This window comes from Crocodylus siamensis, chromosome 8 (genome assembly GCF_052110815.1).
Source record: "Crocodylus siamensis isolate JL-2025a chromosome 8, ASM5211081v1, whole genome shotgun sequence".
Classification (NCBI taxonomy): domain Eukaryota; kingdom Metazoa; phylum Chordata; order Crocodylia; family Crocodylidae; genus Crocodylus; species Crocodylus siamensis.
The window spans coordinates 8,255,721-8,273,510 of NC_143402.1; the positions used below are offsets into that span (position 1 = coordinate 8,255,721).

Consider the following 17,790-nt stretch of genomic DNA (forward strand, 5'->3'; position numbering starts at 1 on the left):
TCTCTGTGTCTTCCTTTAAACAAGGGTCAGCAACGTTTCCCAGCAGTGGGCCAGAATAACCCAGCTTGTTGCCAAGCTGGCCACTACTGCCACTGCTTGTCTCCACCACCGCCGTTCTGTGCCACCCATCCACGGCATAGTTCGCAGACACTGCCCAGTGTGGGATGGGCAACCCCCCCCAGCCCTGAACGCCACCAAAACCCTTGCTCTGTGCGTCAGATCAAATGGCTGTGCAAGCCAGGTCCAGCCCACGAGCCATAGGTTGCCGACCCCCATTATAAAGCATCCTGGGCTTCTTTCTTTTCCCATATCTAAACCAAGATATTACATATATAATGATTTCAAAGAACGATAACTCAACGTTAATAATTTCTAAGACTCTGCATTGTGCTAGTGAATGCATTGTGATATGTCAGGTACCAATATTTGTTTTACTAGGATATCTCCCTAAGAGCATTCAGTTAAACTTGGGCAGGAACAGTTTATACACCGCAATTTTGAATGCAGTTTCAGGCTGGCTAAAACTATGTGCAAAATGGGGTTGAATTCAGCACATATCTTCAGCCTTCTCTTATTTCAGGAGCGTCAAACCCATCCAGCCTAGCAGGCTCCAGATTGGGCCCACAAATCAGTCCCGCATGTGCTGGCTCCAGTCCCACTCACCACAAGCAGTCGGTGCTGGCCCTGGACCCATGCGTGGTTTGCAGAGCCGGGGCAGGTCTAGGGCTCACACTGCATCTGATGCATGGGACCAGTCTGGGGCATGCACTTGTGATACCCATGCCAGACTAGCCCTGTCCATTGGATCTGAGACCCAGAGACAACACTTCAGGCCGCGTGATAATGCTCCATGAGCCAGGTCTTTGACATCCCTGCCTGATTTCCTCCCCCTATTTTGTCCCCAGGAAAACAGAAACAAAGAGGAAAGAGAATTGGTAGTTTCAAAACTTAATAAGACTTGCATTCCTACACCATGGTATCTCCAGTGGGCCTATGCACCTCGTTTCTACAGATTGCTTTGGACATTAAGCACATGCAGCATTTTATTTTTTTTAGATCCACTACCTGTTTCGCAGTAAGAAAATTGTTATTATTCACTTGCAAAAACAATTTTGCAGGTGTAATTAATTACACATGCAGGTGATGGCAATTAATGTCTAACTGCTTGTTCAGTGGACACAGTCCAATCTGGTAAGACAACTAGTTCCCCACATTTCAATGTGCATAACAGCACTAGTAGTTATTCACATGTGCAAAATGGGAGTCTGGCTTGACAATGAGGCCCATAGAGTTAAGTATGCACATTCTCGTACAGGGAATTTCCTGTCCTAAGCAAATATTTTAGAGTATCTCTGAGATTTCCTGTTCACTTTTGTTTGACCTTTAGTGAAAGAGGCATCTGTACCAGGCAGCGTCCATTTGCTAATCCCTTGGGTGGTCACAACAGCTTTCAATGTGGCATTTTTCACAATAAAACTAGCCTAATACCTCTATGACAATGACTTCAGCTTCATTCAGTTGCTGCTGTACGGTCCAGCCTAGTGTGAGAGTGGCCTTTCCCCACTAACCCCCTGCAGAAAATTGGATACACCATCAATGTGAAGCATTTTGTTGGGAACACAGTGAGTGGACGGAAGAGAAAGCCAAATGACTAACATAGACAATGGCTTTGTCTCACTAATAGGCCAGAGATACTATAGCACACCAGAAGGAATGGATAAATAAAGGGTCAAGAATGGCAGCTTGAAATTGGAGAGTAGATGAAATTTTCCGTCTTTTAACACTGACCCTCTTGTTCTTGCTTCCTCCCCTAAAATAAACCAGGCTGAAAAAGACAGATGTGGAGACTTTTAATTTCTTAGTAATTGGCCTTCTCAGATACAAAGATTAAACCCTGGAGCCAAAAGACCGTCAGTTCTGCTTGTATTTTTCCGTGCATTTTTACCGCATTTGTCCCTAGATTATAAATATAGTTTAACTTCCAATCACATCAGCAAATTAAATCATTGAGTCTGGGTAATTATTGCAATAAATTCATTCAAAATTAGCGATTACTGCAATGAAAGACCAGTTTGTTAGCCCATTAACGGCCCAAAGCAAACTGACAATCTGGTTAACTGCTGGTTACAATTGATTTCATGGAGGCTATTGTTACCATCAATGGTTTGGTGCAAATCTAATGCAGATAATATTGCTGCAAAAACCGTTCCTCTGAAAACCGATTTGGATTGAGAGGGCAACAAACAAACAAAATGGCGAGCGTTACTGTGGCCTGGGACTGCGATCACTCACAAGCTGCACAATGACCCTTTGAGGTCAGAGAGCCAACAGGGAAGGCTTTGAATGAGGACCGTCAGGAGACAGTAATATATGATGTCTACCCCAGTCTTCCCTGGGAGTCCTCCATCTGTATTGGAACGTGGTTGTTTTCATTTGGTCATACTCAGTTGGCAAACATGTTTCCTGACTAAGATAGCATCCATCACCTTGTCATTGTAAGGCCATATGTATACTGTGTTTATGAAGGTTTGAAGACCTGTCAGATGGAAAAGAATTTTCAACGGGATATTTTTGTGGCATTTCAGTTGCACTGAAAAATGTCTTCAAATACCAAATGGCACTAAAATATCTTTGTTGACACAACAGGGTTTTTATCTGGAAATATTAGCATGATTTTATATTACCAAAACTGACACAAAGGCCAGGATTAGGGAATGCCTGAAACAAAGATGATAATCATTAAAATTGGTAACGTTGTGCAACCCAGCCAGACGGAAATAAGAAACTGGTATTGAATGTTAGCGACTGAGAAATCAACAGGCTTGCATTGCTTGTTCCTCTTTGATTTGTGGCTCTGAAGTATTGTAAATCTATAATTCCTGACACTGACTAAAACCAACTAAGAGGGAAGTATAAATTCTTGTTGACTTAATTTGTTATTGAAAATTTTAGTCAATAATCATGAAAAGTAAATGGCTGTGTAGTGCAATATCAGTTGTCTAAGGAAAGATTAAAATTCAAGTAATCTTCATTGACCAGACTAGGGCAGTAACTAAACTAAAAATCTATGACCAAATTAACATGTTAAACAGTCAAGTTTTGTTTTTCTTTTTGTTTTTTTACATCATGGTCACAGTTTGTATGTTACTGACCATTTCTCCATAGAAGGCAGTGTTTTTGTTCATCTTTCTTGTAAAAATCAAATTTATTTTCTAAACTAGATTCGTTCACTAACCTGCATTTGCTCAAGGACTTTGGTCAACTCCCCTCAGTTTTATGTAGCAAATGTCATTGTTTTTTCTCTAGAGGTCAAATAATTACTAGCTTGTTATGGCTGTGGTTAGTGTTGTGTAGTTGGCATAAACCGTTTTGCTCATTCACACGCTAAGGGTAGGCAAAGGAGCCCAGAAATGGCACTGAAGAAGATGTTTCATTTTAAGCACAAAAGTAGCTTTATTTGAGGACCTTTTCCCATGCACAGAGTGCTTCCTTTCCTTGGTGATGAGGCCTACTTTGAGTGCAGATTCAAGTCAGTGTTTAAAGTGCCCAGAACTCGTCAAAGTAGAGTTAAAGTAGTCCCCCGAACAGAAGACCTTTGCAGCCCAAAAAAGCTAGACCCTCACTGGCCTCCTCATTTTATTCCTACAATGTAAGGATTGTCACACCGCCGTGAGAACTGAATGTAGCTTCCAGACACATAATATGAAGGATTTGGTGGTATAGCAAATTTAAAAATACACCCAAAGGCTTGTAACACCATTCCCCTCTGTGTCCAAGCAGCAGCACTAACTCCGTTAAAAAGGCAGCTAAGAAAAGAGAAGAGAAGCTGTTCCCTCCTCCGCTCTCCCCGCTGTTGGATGAGCCAGTACACAGGCGGCACAGCAGTGACAACTCCTTCAACCAAGAGAGTAACGTCACAAACTCCTTGCAGACCAGCAGCTCTTCCTCTTCTACATCCAAACACAGAAAGAATGAAAGCAAATCCTCTGCTAACCCCAAAGGACTCTGTGTAAGTAACTGATCGGAGTTGCTGAAAGTGAACAAGATAAAACAAAAGTAACTAAGCTTTGTTCTGTTTGATTTTTTTCCTCCAATATCTTTTTCAAATCCCCCTGTAACCCCACTGAAGAGAGGCTAGGAGTGGAGCGCTGGGGAGCTGCACACTGGCAACCCTTGCAAGTTCCATTTTTAGATCAGCCTTAGGCGTCGATTTGACACTGGGTATAACTGACTACAGCACCTGGTCCCTGAGTATTGAGCTGCATTTCCAGCGATGGGCTGTCTGCATTTAGTCCTCCTAGCTCTGTAGCTTTTACCACACACGTATTAGGAAAAAATTGCTTTAATGAATTTGGTGTAAGTGTCGTATATTTAATGAGTTCGGTGTAATGTTTGTATATTTCATTTGAATAATATCCCCCCGAATTCGCCATTGAGCACTGTAGCTAAACTAGCTATCACACCTTGAACTAAGCGTGCAGCAAAAATCCATTTAAAAATGACCAGCCTGTACTATACTCAGCACCAGCATATTGGAGCATTTACATTTCTGCTGGAAGGCGCCTCCTTAATTACATTTTTCTTGTTTCCCTCCATCCACTTCAGTCCTACCTTCGTTTTCTTTCATTTTGCACCTACCAAATCCAGGGCTTCCTTACTGGTGGGTTTCACATAAGGCCCAAAACACTACAGACTAGTCAAGCCCTTATATCTATGCTCTGAAACCATCAGCCAGGCAGTCACAACCAGTCTTCTGTCCTCCACACAACTGACCACACTTACTTGCATCAAGCTCACGTGGACCAATCAGGGTCCTTTTGTGCCTACTTTCCCCACGTCCCATCAGTTAGGCCTATGAGGACTTGGCTTCTCTCCTCTCACAAGCTTGCACACTTCCAGCTCCTATCAGTGAGGTTAGTTTGTGTAGTTCATAAACTTTCAACAATAACATGAATAACTGGTAAAAAAAAATACCCGAATTCCAATGTTCTTTTAAAAATCTCCCCTGCTGGATCAGTCCTCCTTAGGGACCAGCTATAGACATTGGTCAACAATGAAAAGATTGTCTGCTAAGGAAACATTTTAAAAATGTATGAAGAGACAGCAAACAAAAAACACGCGGGGAAATTCATTGGGCATTAAAAAGCAACCCAGTGAGAAACTCCACACTGATTGACTACCTACATCAGTGATTTTCAACCAGGGTGCCATGGTCCCCTGTGTGCCTTGAGATCTTTTCAAGGGTGCCACAGGGCCTCACATGATGTTAGCTGTTAGGTGTGCAAACATGATTCTCACAAGATAGGCCCAGAGATTTCAAATAAGAATCCTATAGTGTTAAAAATATTAGGACCTGTTGTGGTCTTTCGGAGTTCTTTGCAACAGAATAGCTCTGTTATATTTCTGTATCCAAAAAAGAAAGAGAGTGAAAACAGCTGGAATTTTCTGAGGGGGCGCTTTGAGGCTACAAGGTTGAGAACCATTGACCTACATTAAGGGAAATAGGAAAATTATGCCTCATCTCAAGCTAATTTTAGAAAGCAGCCCTAATATGGAATTGCAAGCAGGTCTTCGCTCAAATACAAGTTTTGAATTTTAACCAGCACAAGAGTGGGCATCTTAGGCCTAAATTTTTGCAGTTTCCCATATCATGGAAGATCTCCAACTTCATAGCATAAAAATGAAACATCCAAGTTGTAGTGTATAAGTGACAATAGCCACACAAAATTGTTCTCTCAATCCTATTACTTTGTGATATTATTGTGTTACTAAAAGCCATGAGAGTAATTTATGTTCGTTCCACCAATATCAGTGCCAAATGAACTACTTATATCAGTAAATAAAAGGTGCCGTGTTAACACTAGGAACACTTCCCTCTTCGGTTCCAGTTTCTCCAGTCAGATTTATGTGCGACTTATCCAGTGAAATATCTACCATTTAAAACTTCTCTAGAATAATGAGGGGTTGCATACCCCAGATATACCATAGTCATAGCTTTTTCCCCCTTTTCTCGGTGGAATCGCTTTTAGGAGGTGCGTCTAGCATCTCACCTATGTATCTTGAGATGCTGCTACCACAGTGACGGCACACCAGTGGCACGATGGCAGCACAGCTCCGCTTGATTCTGCCTGCAAATCTTGTAAGACGTTCATGTATATACTCAAATCTCGCGAGCGTTTACATATATACATGAATGACGCGCATCTCGAGGGGCATTCTCAAGTCCGGTCCCTAATAAAAAAATCACGTAAATGCAAGATGCGTAAGTTGGAATCGTGTAAATTGGGGTCTACTGTGCTGAAAGCACCTGTTGTAGTATGCAGCTCTAGCTTTACTCAATCTAAGATACCATTCCTAATTCCTTATCTTCACACTCCTCCATGCTCTTAAAAAATGCCTCTTGTGAGTCATACTCTGTAGCATCCATGCTGATTTTAGACCTTTCCAAAAACATGTCAGTGAGGTCATGCATGTTAGCAATATGTAATCACAGTGCTTAATTTGTTCCAGTGGGTTTGCATCAGAAGGGAAACTATGGTGATTTGTGTGGTATCTGGAGTGTAAACGGGTACTTGAATTTTAGTGTCAAACAATATGAATCCTGTCTTTCCTTGTTTCATTTCAATGCTTGTCATTCATTAAAGGTGCCTCTATCCAGCTTAAAGAACTAACAGAAGTCCTTTCCCACAGGAGGAAGAATCACATAATAGACCAGCAACAAACACACTCCCAGACACCAGCCATCTAGAAACAGACATCTGGTGTGCAATGCCTCCATTGTCCAATGGGAATTCTGAGTCAAGAAGACCTAAAATAACATTTGATGATGCGTATGTAGTAACAAACAGCCCAGTCACATCTGATGGGATTTTATGTAGATGTCCAGTAGATGCCTTTTGTTGAATGTGACACAAACTTTTGGGATCTTCACGCAAGTGAAATTCCCATTTGGTTCAATGGGAAATCGTACCTTGAGATAAAGACAGCATTGGGCCCTTGGCAGAGATATTCCTACTTGATGCTGCGTACGGTTTTACCCTTTACAAATGAATTGTTGTCACTGATTAATGAAGATTCTTTTGAGAAATGTTTTCAGATCATAAATGTTGAATTCCAGGGTAATTCTTCTCTAATTTTTTATTTTAGCTCTTCTAATGGAAACTTATTATAGTTAATTGGTTTGAATTATTTTTCCTTTTCTTCTGTTCAGCACACATTAATGGCCCCTCTGGGCTGCTGTTCTCTGCAGCCAGCTATTTTACATTCTGCTCACCTATCGCAGCTTTACCTTCAGTAGCTCATCCTAATATCGGAATGAGATTTAAGCAAATAATTGGGCAAATATGTCTGAATTGTTCTTAGAAGCAGTTGGCACTTGTTTCAGGTGATGTTTGTCCAACTGCTTGACATGAAAGACCTGAAAGAATTATCTTTGTCTTTTCTAGGCTTCACAATGCAGACTATTACATGCAAGAGGCTAAGAAGCTAAAGCACAAAGCGGATGCACTGGTAGGTTATCAAATATTTTTTTTGTCCTTCTAGTCTATTATTGAATTATGTGTCTTGGACAAAGTTACACATTGTGGGCATTATTTGGAGCCCACCAAAGCCCAAAAGGAGCCTTTCTGTTGACTTCCTTGAGCCTTGGATCAGGCTGCATATAAATCCAGAGCAAATTCAAGGCTGAGCATGGGGTATTTCCCAATGCTGTGCACAGATAACCAAGGTAGCTGTGAGTTGTGTACTGGAAACCACATCACTGCAGTAGTGTGAGTCTCTGCCAAAGTTAAGTAGCCCTGCTGGGCGAAGGGTTTAGCTTAGGCAGGCAGCCTCACGTAAGTGGCTCTACTGCTTCAGGTAACTGAGTTAGCCCTTTCTCAGAGCCTCTAGTCTCCCTGTACTTCATTCCCCTGTGCCATGTTGGCATCCCCACTGTTGCCAACCCCAGGAAGGTGGCCTATAAGCACGTGCCAACTCTTGCTGTGTGGGAGATGGGATTTTGAGATTTCTAATTTGGAGACACTGCGAACTGCGAACTGAGATTTCTAATTTGGAGACAGAGACTCTGAAAACACATTAATTTCACAGTCCGTTTTCACAAAACGTGACAAAGAGACTTAATGTTTCATTTTAATTTCAACCTTTAACATGTTACATTGTGCTATAATATTCTAATATAGTATAAACTGGAAATAAAAACAAAAAGTCATTTTTGTCAGAACAAGAAGTCAGACTCTTTTAACACTGTCAAAACTTTTTTCCCTTTTCTGAACAAAATGAAGTTCCTGTAAAATTCACCCAATCTGTCGAACCGTTTTGATTTTGACATAATCGTGTCTTCTGATGGATGATGGTTTCATCAAGGTTTCTCTAACTAGCACTCCTGCCCAGCCTGAAATTCCCACAATATAATTCTTTCACTGTAATACAGTGTTTGGGTGCCTACAGACGTGCTCCGATGTGCTCTAATTAGAACACGTTGGAGCAGACTCGTTAATTAGAACACTCCAATGTGCCTCACCTTCATGTGTATAAGCCCCCACACATTTCAGAATGGCTGCATGGGCACTGTAAAGCTCATTCAACAAGCTTTAGATAAAGCACACTTGCAGGCATTTTGAAATGCACAGGGGCTTATACATGTGACAGTGAGGCTTTTTAATTAGAGTGGCTCTCTGGGAGCCACGCTAATTAAACCCACTGTCCCAACTTCCGAGTACATGTATAGACACCCTTTGATCCTGTCTGCCACTGCATGTAGCACAGCAGCTCCTTTAGGACGCCTTAGTGGTACTTGACTCGCTTCTTTAGAACAAGATCTTTATATCATACAGTTGAGCACGATCTCTCAACTTACCCATACGCAAGTTTGAATAACTGGATTACAGGGACTATTTTTACCGTTTTTAAGGTCATTTTTTTGCCCACAAAACATGTTATTTGGCATCCAGGAATCTACCTTTCATGCTTGCAAAATAAGCCTGACAAACCAAAAAAATAAAATAAATAGAGAGAGAAATCGTAGTCTGGAAATGCTGCTGCTTCTGCTGCAAGTGGCAAGAAGGACTGGGGACCTGAGTCCACCAGTTTCAGTCGGCCCTGTTCCTCTTCCTGATTCAGGGGCAATAAGGGCCCCAGCGTGTTTTTCACAGGGCTCCGGCTCTAGCTGTTGCCAACCTCCCTTGACTGTCACCGAGCTAGAAGTCATACCTCCTGACGTGCCTGTTTAGAGAAGGTGGCCCCTGCTGATTGCTTAAGACTGACTCAGTAGAGCATATTCAGTCACAATGCTGACATCTATATGCAGGGAAGGCTTGCAGAAGCAGACTGACAACACCTCCTGCAGCTGATTGACCTTTAAGGAAAACACACGTGGTTCTGGCATAAGCCTGCCTGCTCAACGCTAGCAAATATTTACAGGCTCAAGCTCATGATGGTCTCAACATGCTATGTCAATCCACTTTTCTCCACAGTCTGATTCACTCAGAAAGTGTTGACCTGTCTTCCATCTTCTTACCTTTGACTATGCCCTGCAGAACTAGGGGTGTTGCTCAAGCAGAACTAAGATGAAAAGGCATTGCACATCATGTTGTTGCCAGCAGGCAGGTCTTTGCTGTCACATGTAGTTTGACACCCCAAGTGCTCTTACTGGAATGCCAAGCCAGCCACTGGGATATAACTTGTTGGCAGCTACAAATGCCCATGAACTCCGTCTTGCCTTTTCTTTCCATTATTTAGGTTTTACATTTTTTTCTCCTGGTAGAGTTGCACACACATTATCTCCAAGTGACACATGTACCATGCAAAATGTGGCGTTGCTTGTCCTGTAGAACCAATTACTTCTGGTTACTTGGGGCTGATGCAACAAAGCATGCAAAATTGAAAGATCTGTTGTAGTGACAGGGAGGCTAATGCGCATGATCCCTACCAGCGGCAAGCAGTTTTAACCAGATATGTGGTAGCAATGTTTCTGGCCTTGCACCAAGAAGGGATTCCTGGCAAAAGTGAGGGCATTTGGAATATCATGGAGTGCCCCAATAGAAGCACATCATTGCCTGGAACAACAGCAAGGGATCACCTAACTACAGGTTGGGAAGACTATCTTTGGAACAACTGGCTGCAGTCAGTAAGCAAGAGACTGTGGAGACCTTGTTCTACCTTCATATATACCCCTGCAAAGGCAGTATATTTCCACAGCCTTCATTTCAGTCACCCTGCATTTAGATCAATATATGTGAGATCAGAATCATGTCCCCTGACTTTATCACCATCAATTTGCTAAATCACTTCAGAGCTAGATTCGATTTCTATAGTATATGGAAAATGAAGACCTGAAACAGGGTTTTGGCCTAGATGAATTCTGGGGACTGATTTGCGGCATGCAGAGAGGCTCAGATGGGTTGCCATCCATTTCTGACTATATGAAGAATACCGTAGGATGAGCAAATAGACACATTGTATTTTGTTACCAGGCTGAATTGTGCACAATTAAGAAGATAGGGTAGAAAGCAGCATTAAAACTTCCATGACCATCCCTTGTGTGGAACATTTCTGGTGCAGAGAGCTAGTAATGGTAGGCACAGGGTAAAATACACCAGTATCTTTTACTGTTGTAGAGCTCTACGAATACATTGTTATAGGAGTCTGCCATTTTGTGAATGGAAAACATGCGCAGATGCATCAACAATATTTTGATAGAGACATACGTAGACGCTTTAAACAGGCCTGTGCTATATTGATTCTTTTACATTAAGTGCAGTATTACATCCAGCTATCAAAAATTGAAAACGTTAAATACTATTATGAAATACTTACTGTAAAAGTGTCATAAAAATATTCATTCCGCATAAAAAAGAAATCAGTATTTCTAAGTCAGTTTAATCACAACCATTATCAGGGCTACAACCTTTTGCAATAAAATTCTAGTAAAATAAAATATTTAGCAGCACTCTATTTTTTACCTTTTCTCCTATTTCAGTGTAACCTAAGTGAGGCAACTTCTGGTTTTTTCTGTCAACAGTCACAAGGGAGCATCACGTTTATTCCATGACAAATGGCAGGAATTTGTTACTTTAATTCTTGCACAGCAGTGTTCAGACTTAGTCCCATGTATTGAAGGGGCAAAATGGAATTGCTAAAGTATGCACCAACTCTCATCCTCTGCTGGTGTATATTGGTGCAGTTCCATTGAAGTCATCAGACCTATGCTGATTTACATGGATCTAGCCCAATGTTATGTTAAACCTGGCTTAAATTTATTAAAATATTCATCCTTAGCATCAGTGTTGCTTTGTATTACATTGTGCTCTATCTACCTGGAAATAAAAGCCAAAGCATCTTCTTGATGGTGTCATTCCTATTTCAGTTGGAGAAGTTCGGTAAAGCAGTGAATTATGCTGATGCTGCCCTCTCCTTCATTGAGTGCGGGAATGCTATGGAGCGAGATCCATTAGAAGCTAAATCTCCCTACACCATGTACTCAGAGACTGTGGAACTCATCAGGTTAATGTCCTTTCTGTGATCATTTTCATAATCTCATTTCAGTCATAATTAGAACCTGCTATGTTTTAAAAAATATCATTTCAACATATTAATGATTTGTCCAAGGCATCTTCATCTCAGAAGTCATCATAATTAGTTCTTGCCATTTTATTAATGTCATGGAAAATTTATAATTGATGGACACTGCTTTTATAAATTATCCCCTTTAGAGGTTATAATGTGAGTGTTATAATTTGCAATATTCATAAAATTAAAATTGAAATGTAGTGGGTGGAAGTAAAGTATAGTAATTTCACAGTTTGGCAATGACACTTGTCTTTTAAAAGGTGTAGTTTTATAATTCAAAACATTAAAGCGAGTCTATCAGGATTTCTATTTCAAACCCTGTTTTCCAGAGGTTTATAACTTCGCTGTAAAAAATTGTTCCAGGCTGGAACTTGGCATATAAGGTCACAGCCAAAGAGCAAGTTTTTTGCATGTATTGTATATACTATGGGGGGGCGGGGTGTATGTGTATGTGTGTGTATATGTGTGTGTGTGTGTGTAGTTTTTTAATGTTAAAGGAATGTGCAGTGACTAAAGTCCACTGAATTCATTTTTAATACAATTTTGCGCACTCCTAGTCCAGAATATAAATGACAGCCTTTGGCTAATGTTAAGACGCCTGAGTTAGTTTTTGAAAATCAGCTCCTAGTTTCTATAGCTGCCTTGTAGTATGGAGTCCATAGCTTAGTCTGCTGAAGAATTAGTGGGCCAAATCTTGCTCACTTGACTCACACAAATAATAATCCCATTGAAATAAGTAGGACAAGATTTACTGTTGAGTAAAGCTAACAGGATTTTGCCCTGACTCTCCTCTTGCCTACACCAGTTTTATCCTCACATATCACCAGTGTTGCCAGTGCAGCCATTCCTGATCTACACCAGCGAGAGTAGCACTGCAAAGTGTTTACTTTTTCTAGGGCATAGTTTTATGGGAGAGATCCCAGTGTGTCGGATTAGCTATTGGAGTCTATCAAAAAATAATGCGTGTTTTACATTTTGAATAAGTAGGTATTTACATAATAAAATGTATCAGATCTGAAGGAGCTGTAACTCCCAGGTAAATAATAAGCCTGTTAAATATTTAAAAATATGTATTTACATATTACATTTGTGTCAAAGAAAGAGATTACACAGCAAGTATGATGTTCACACAACACTGAGGATCTAAGTAAAACTCTCAAGGGCCCTGAAATTAAGAATCCCTGCCTCTTCCTCCATCTCGATTGTGCCTAAATTTTGCGGGGTGCCTTACTATATTGTCCTATGGGCAACAGGACATACGCACAACATGATAGGGAAGGGTATAGGCCAGAATTTCCTTTTCTTTAAACACTGTGAGCATTATTTCATATGTAAGAAATATTGTTTTGGAGAAGCAAAGCTGCATGGTCCTTCCTGTCCGTCTATCTAATTCACACTAGTGTTTAGGGCAGTGCTTCTCAACCAGGGTGCAATGGCACCGCGCTGTGCCTTGAGATCCTTGCAGGGGTGCTACAGGGTGCCAGACCCTTCTAGCACTGTTAGGTTCACAAACATGACTCACAAGATAAATCCAGAGATTTCAAACAGAAATCCATAGTTGTGTCTTTCTGAGTTCTTTGCAACAGAAAAAAATGCTGCATATAGGCAAAAAAAAAAAAAGCATAAAAACTAAGAGCTGGCTTTTCCAAGAGGTGTCTTGAACCTATGAAGGGTACCTTGAGTGTAAAAAGGTTGAAAACCACTGCTTTAGGGGGACAGTCCTATCTATGCTCACTGAAGTCCCTGGCAACCCCCCTGTTAATTTTAATGATGCAGGATCAGAGGATACTCTGCGCAAGTAAATTAATAGCACTCCATGCTGACGGCCATAGTTGATGCTCCTGATCTTAATCCTTGTTCTGAGCGTCACCAACTTCCTTACCATAAAAGAAGAGTCTCCGCAGGCTGCTGGCATTGATATTCATTTTTAAAGCTGGGCCCCTGTTAAGATTGGGTTAAGTCAGGAATTGCTTGATGAAGTACTGTGACCTGGGCAATCTGCAAGGTTAGACTAGATGATCTAATGGTCCCTTTGATCCTTCAGATATATGAATCCATGAATGATAAACCATCGCACATGGAAGATGACTAAACTCCACTCGCTTGCCCATGGTTTCCAATTACTCTGAAACTCATCAACTCCTCAGCTGGATTCCTTTAAAAATAGGGGGTGTTGGGGAGTACTGCACCAGTGCATATTCATCACTTAATAGTAGAATATCAGTTTGGATATGCACAGGGCCTGATTTTCAAAAACTGTTGCACAGCCAGCAATTAAGTGCCTAGATTGTGTGCATGGTTATCCTGACTGCCCAAGTAAATCAAGTGACTGCACAGGTAAATGACAGGTAGCTTCTCAGCTGGCTGTTTGCACTTGCAAATACGCAATTTGTATATGCCACCTTGGGAGTGAGTGTGCAAATTAAATGCAAAAGAGTGCACCTGTGTTTTTGAAAAAATGTGGCCCTTAATGTTGCCGTGTTACCAACAAAAAAAATATATTTATGACTTTCACTCTCATGGCTAGATAGATAGACCCTCATTCTCTCCAGCCCATTAATTAAACCTGCTCTGAGACGTGCGTATCCACAGCAGACGTTTATTTGTGAAAACAAGTGGAGCATCTCAACAACTCAGGATGTCAGAGGCCTGGCTGCCAAAGACATTTAGAGTAATTGTTACACCCCAATCCCTATCTTAGCGCTGCAATTCCTGAAGAGAAACACATCTTGGTGTTTGACCAGCTTCATTCAGTGTGACTAGAGGTAAAACCCCAATGCAGAGGGAGATAAGGTGCTCTCGGGTGCTGCGCTGGAGAGCCGCACGTGGATCTGATGGGAGGGTAGCGCACGGTGAGCAGGGTAAAAGCAGAACAGCCTGCCTGCACTCCATTACCTCCTTGCAAATGAGAACTCATCAAGACTGCCCGGATACCTTAAAACTTTCTTATGCAACGCTGAACCCTATTACTTATTCTAACACAAGTACCTGTGAAATTGCATTAAGGTTCAGAACAATGATTTTATGCGATGAATTGATTTTCAAGAGACTAAATGCAGGGAATGGTGTGCTCAGTTAAAGTAAAAAAAAAAGAGGAGGGGTGAAGAGGGAGAATAAGACTACTCAATCATCCAAATGTTGGACGGCAGCAATTAAACAGCACAGGAACACAAAATATACAAGCAGCATAAATTAATGGACCTGAGAACTTAAAAAGCTGTGAACATGACCTTTCCTTTATTTAATACCCTTTTCTTGCATAAAACATTTTAAAGACTTTCCAGAGGCATTTATGAGTGGGATTTGGGAGGTATTCTTCAAACTCCATAGCCTTAGACATAAAACCAAGCTCTATATGTGTGTGTGTGTGTGTGTGTGTGTGTGTGTGTGTGTGTGTGTGTGTGTGTCTTCAGTACAAACAGGCCTGAGCCTTCGGACTTTGGGCCAACTCTTGTTGCAAGTAAAGTCAGCGCTCACCTCGGTTTATCGGCTGTAATAGCGTTAACACACTCAAAAACATTTCACCTCATTGGCCCAGAAAGTGGCTTGATGATTTACTCTACTCTCCAAACTTTAAGTGTTGCTTTCTGTTGAATCCCATCAGCGTAGAGCATTGTGGTCAGTATTTATTGTCGTTTTAGAAGTATATCCGTCTGCGGCAGTTATTGCTCAAAAGTGTCACCAATTTTCCTTGAAGCATCTTAACACCCAATTTCCTCTCTCCTCACTTTTCTTACAAGGTATGCAATGAGACTTAAGAATTTCACAGGTTCATCTGCCACAGAAGGAGACAAGAAGTTGGCAGTTTTATGGTGAGTCCCATTGCAACCATGTAGAAGCCACTAAAATCCTGAAGGGGGACTTTAAAAGTACTGAATTACTTAAGCAGCTTACACAAGATCATTATTCTTGTTTTCCATTAAACTATTAAAGGATAACTAATGGATTTCTTCAGCAGCTGACTAAACATTTATTCTTCTAATTTATACTGTTATCAAGATGGGATTTTAATGCTCTTGCCCAGTTTTTTTATTTTTTTATTTTTCTCCATTTGCTTATATTTCACAATCTAACCTTAGAACAGAAACTGCAAAATATAGATCAGCATTTTTTTTTTTTACAGTTTATAGGTTTCATTAAGCAATGGAATTAACATAATCCTTTCCTAATTACCACAGCTACCGATGCTTATCACTTCTCTACTTGAGAATGTTTAAACTAAAGAAGGACCACGCTATGAAGTACTCCAGATCTCTGATGGAATATTTTAAGGTAATCTCTGTTCTGTTTAACTTGTATTCACACAGAATGAGATTCACCCTAGCCTTAAGGATTCATTGCACCATTTATCCTCTTCAATGGGAGACGTGGTCAGGCTGACTATACGGAGAGGACAAAAGTTGTTTCTCTCTTTTATTTAAAAAAAAAACCAAAGGTTTTCTGACCCACCTACACTTCACAGGTCTAGCTCCAATCTCACTTTTGCTCCTCCTGCATTTGAAGAAGCCCATGCAACTTTAATGGCGTTTCTCCTGATTCAGGGCCTGATTGAAAGCCCCTTGAAGTGCTTGGACATTTTCGACTTGACTTCAATGAGCTTTTCACCTTGTCTTGCATAGGTGCAAGTCGCATCAAAAAAAGACCCAATGTTTATTGGCTCAGGATCTTCCATGAGATGCGTGCCACTTACTTTGGCCTCAACCCAGGCCACTGTCTCTTTAAAGGTGGCTATAACAGAAATCATATGACAGCTTACATTCAGCAGTAGGCAGTGATTTTTAAATTTATTTCTTAAAAACAAAAAAGACTTGGGGCCTGATTCTCTTTTATGGGGAGGCCACTTTGCAGGACGGTAGTTGCATTAAGGACATTTAAATTGGATGTATACATAGCAGTGTTGAGAATCGGGTCCAGATTTTGAGAAGCAGTTAAAAAAAACTCATCGTGCTTTTTTCAGGACTTCAAATTCCACAAAAGAAACATCTCAGGTTGTGAATGCTACTGTGTATGTAAGGAGGACTAATGTAAATTGTATACCAGAAATATGCAATTTAAATGTTCAGGATCTCTTTATCTGAAAGGTCTAGGTGGATTACATTTAAGACAGGAAAATGTTAATGAAAATGTTGGTGTTGTACTGCTACATAGTACGTAAGTGCTCTTAGTCTTTTGTATACATCAATGACAAGCCAGAATGCCAGGGCTTTCAACAGGTTAGTGGGGGGAATGTGAAGCCTTTTATGAAACAAAGGTGGATGTTAAGCAGATCTGTTGTCTATGCTGACATTTTGCACGGTTTTCAAGGTGAAAGGCAACTTCCAAAGTCTAAAACAGAGTTGGACGTGAATTTTTTGACAGCATTTTTTCATCTGATAACGAAATTTTGGCAAAATGAAATGCAACATTTAAAACATAAAGCAAAATATCTGGGGAGGATTTTGGAGACTTATAGTTTTTGTCCTAGGAAAAAATCTTGGAAAGTAGCACAAGATGGAAACACTGTCTTTCACCCAGCTCCCATCTGCAGCTCCCTCATGACAGTCAGGATTGCTAATGTCAAAGCTGCTCTTTCATGGTTTGAAGATCTTCCAGATTGCTTAATAGATCCCTTTGCACACACCGTCTAATGCAAACCATTCCCTCCAGCATTCAGTTTTTAACTGGGAAGCAACTGAACCGTGCAGAGAACATGCAGGCAAAAGCCAGTGTCACCTACTGGACGGTGCAATCTGCTTTGATCCATGCGTTTTGGAAGTTAGAGTTGCAGTGTAGGTCCAGAGAAAAAGGTCGGCTTCTCTTTCCAGTTACCACTGGCTCTCTCTGTGATCTTGGGTGGGCACTTAACTCCTCTGTGCCTCACTGAAGCACTCTTTGAGTGTAAAGACGGTGTTAAAATAGCCAAGTGGACATGCTAATAATAACACTTCACAGGGATGTCGTAACATTTAATTGAATTATCATAATGCACTTTGAAACCTTTGCAGCAAAAGTGTTATGCAGAGTGGTCACTCTTAGAAACTGGCCACTTGCCTTAGATAACCAAGACCCTCATTTTATCACTCATAAGGGGAGCTGGCAGTAATTGGTACTCTCCTATCTTGAACAAGGCTGGCAAAATCTCGGCCTTATCATTTGCTTGTTCTGTTTTTTGTTAGCGTAGTATCTTGTGCAAAGTGCTGTCCAAACACCAAAGGGGAGATGGATAAGAAAAGTGTGTGTGTG

The 17,790-nt window shown here is 40.9% G+C and overlaps 1 protein-coding gene across 5 annotated transcripts in view; it reads left to right on the plus strand.

Moving 5' to 3' along the window:
- AFF2 (ALF transcription elongation factor 2) overlaps positions 1–17,790 on the plus strand; it is a 400,790-nt gene that overhangs the window by 370,427 nt on the left and 12,573 nt on the right. For 3 of the 5 annotated variants that reach the window (XM_090061622.1, XM_090061620.1, XM_090061624.1), the window contains 6 exons: positions 3,778–4,009; positions 6,691–6,830; positions 7,446–7,509; positions 11,366–11,502; positions 15,309–15,380; positions 15,747–15,840. In XM_090061622.1, coding sequence (XP_089917748.1) covers positions 3,778–4,009; positions 6,691–6,830; positions 7,446–7,509; positions 11,366–11,502; positions 15,309–15,380; positions 15,747–15,840 — 739 coding nt within the window. The remainder of the gene's footprint in view (positions 1–3,777; positions 4,010–6,690; positions 6,831–7,445; positions 7,510–11,365; positions 11,503–15,308; positions 15,381–15,746; positions 15,841–17,790) is intronic. The other 2 variants (XM_090061623.1, XM_090061621.1) reach the window with 1 other exon arrangement.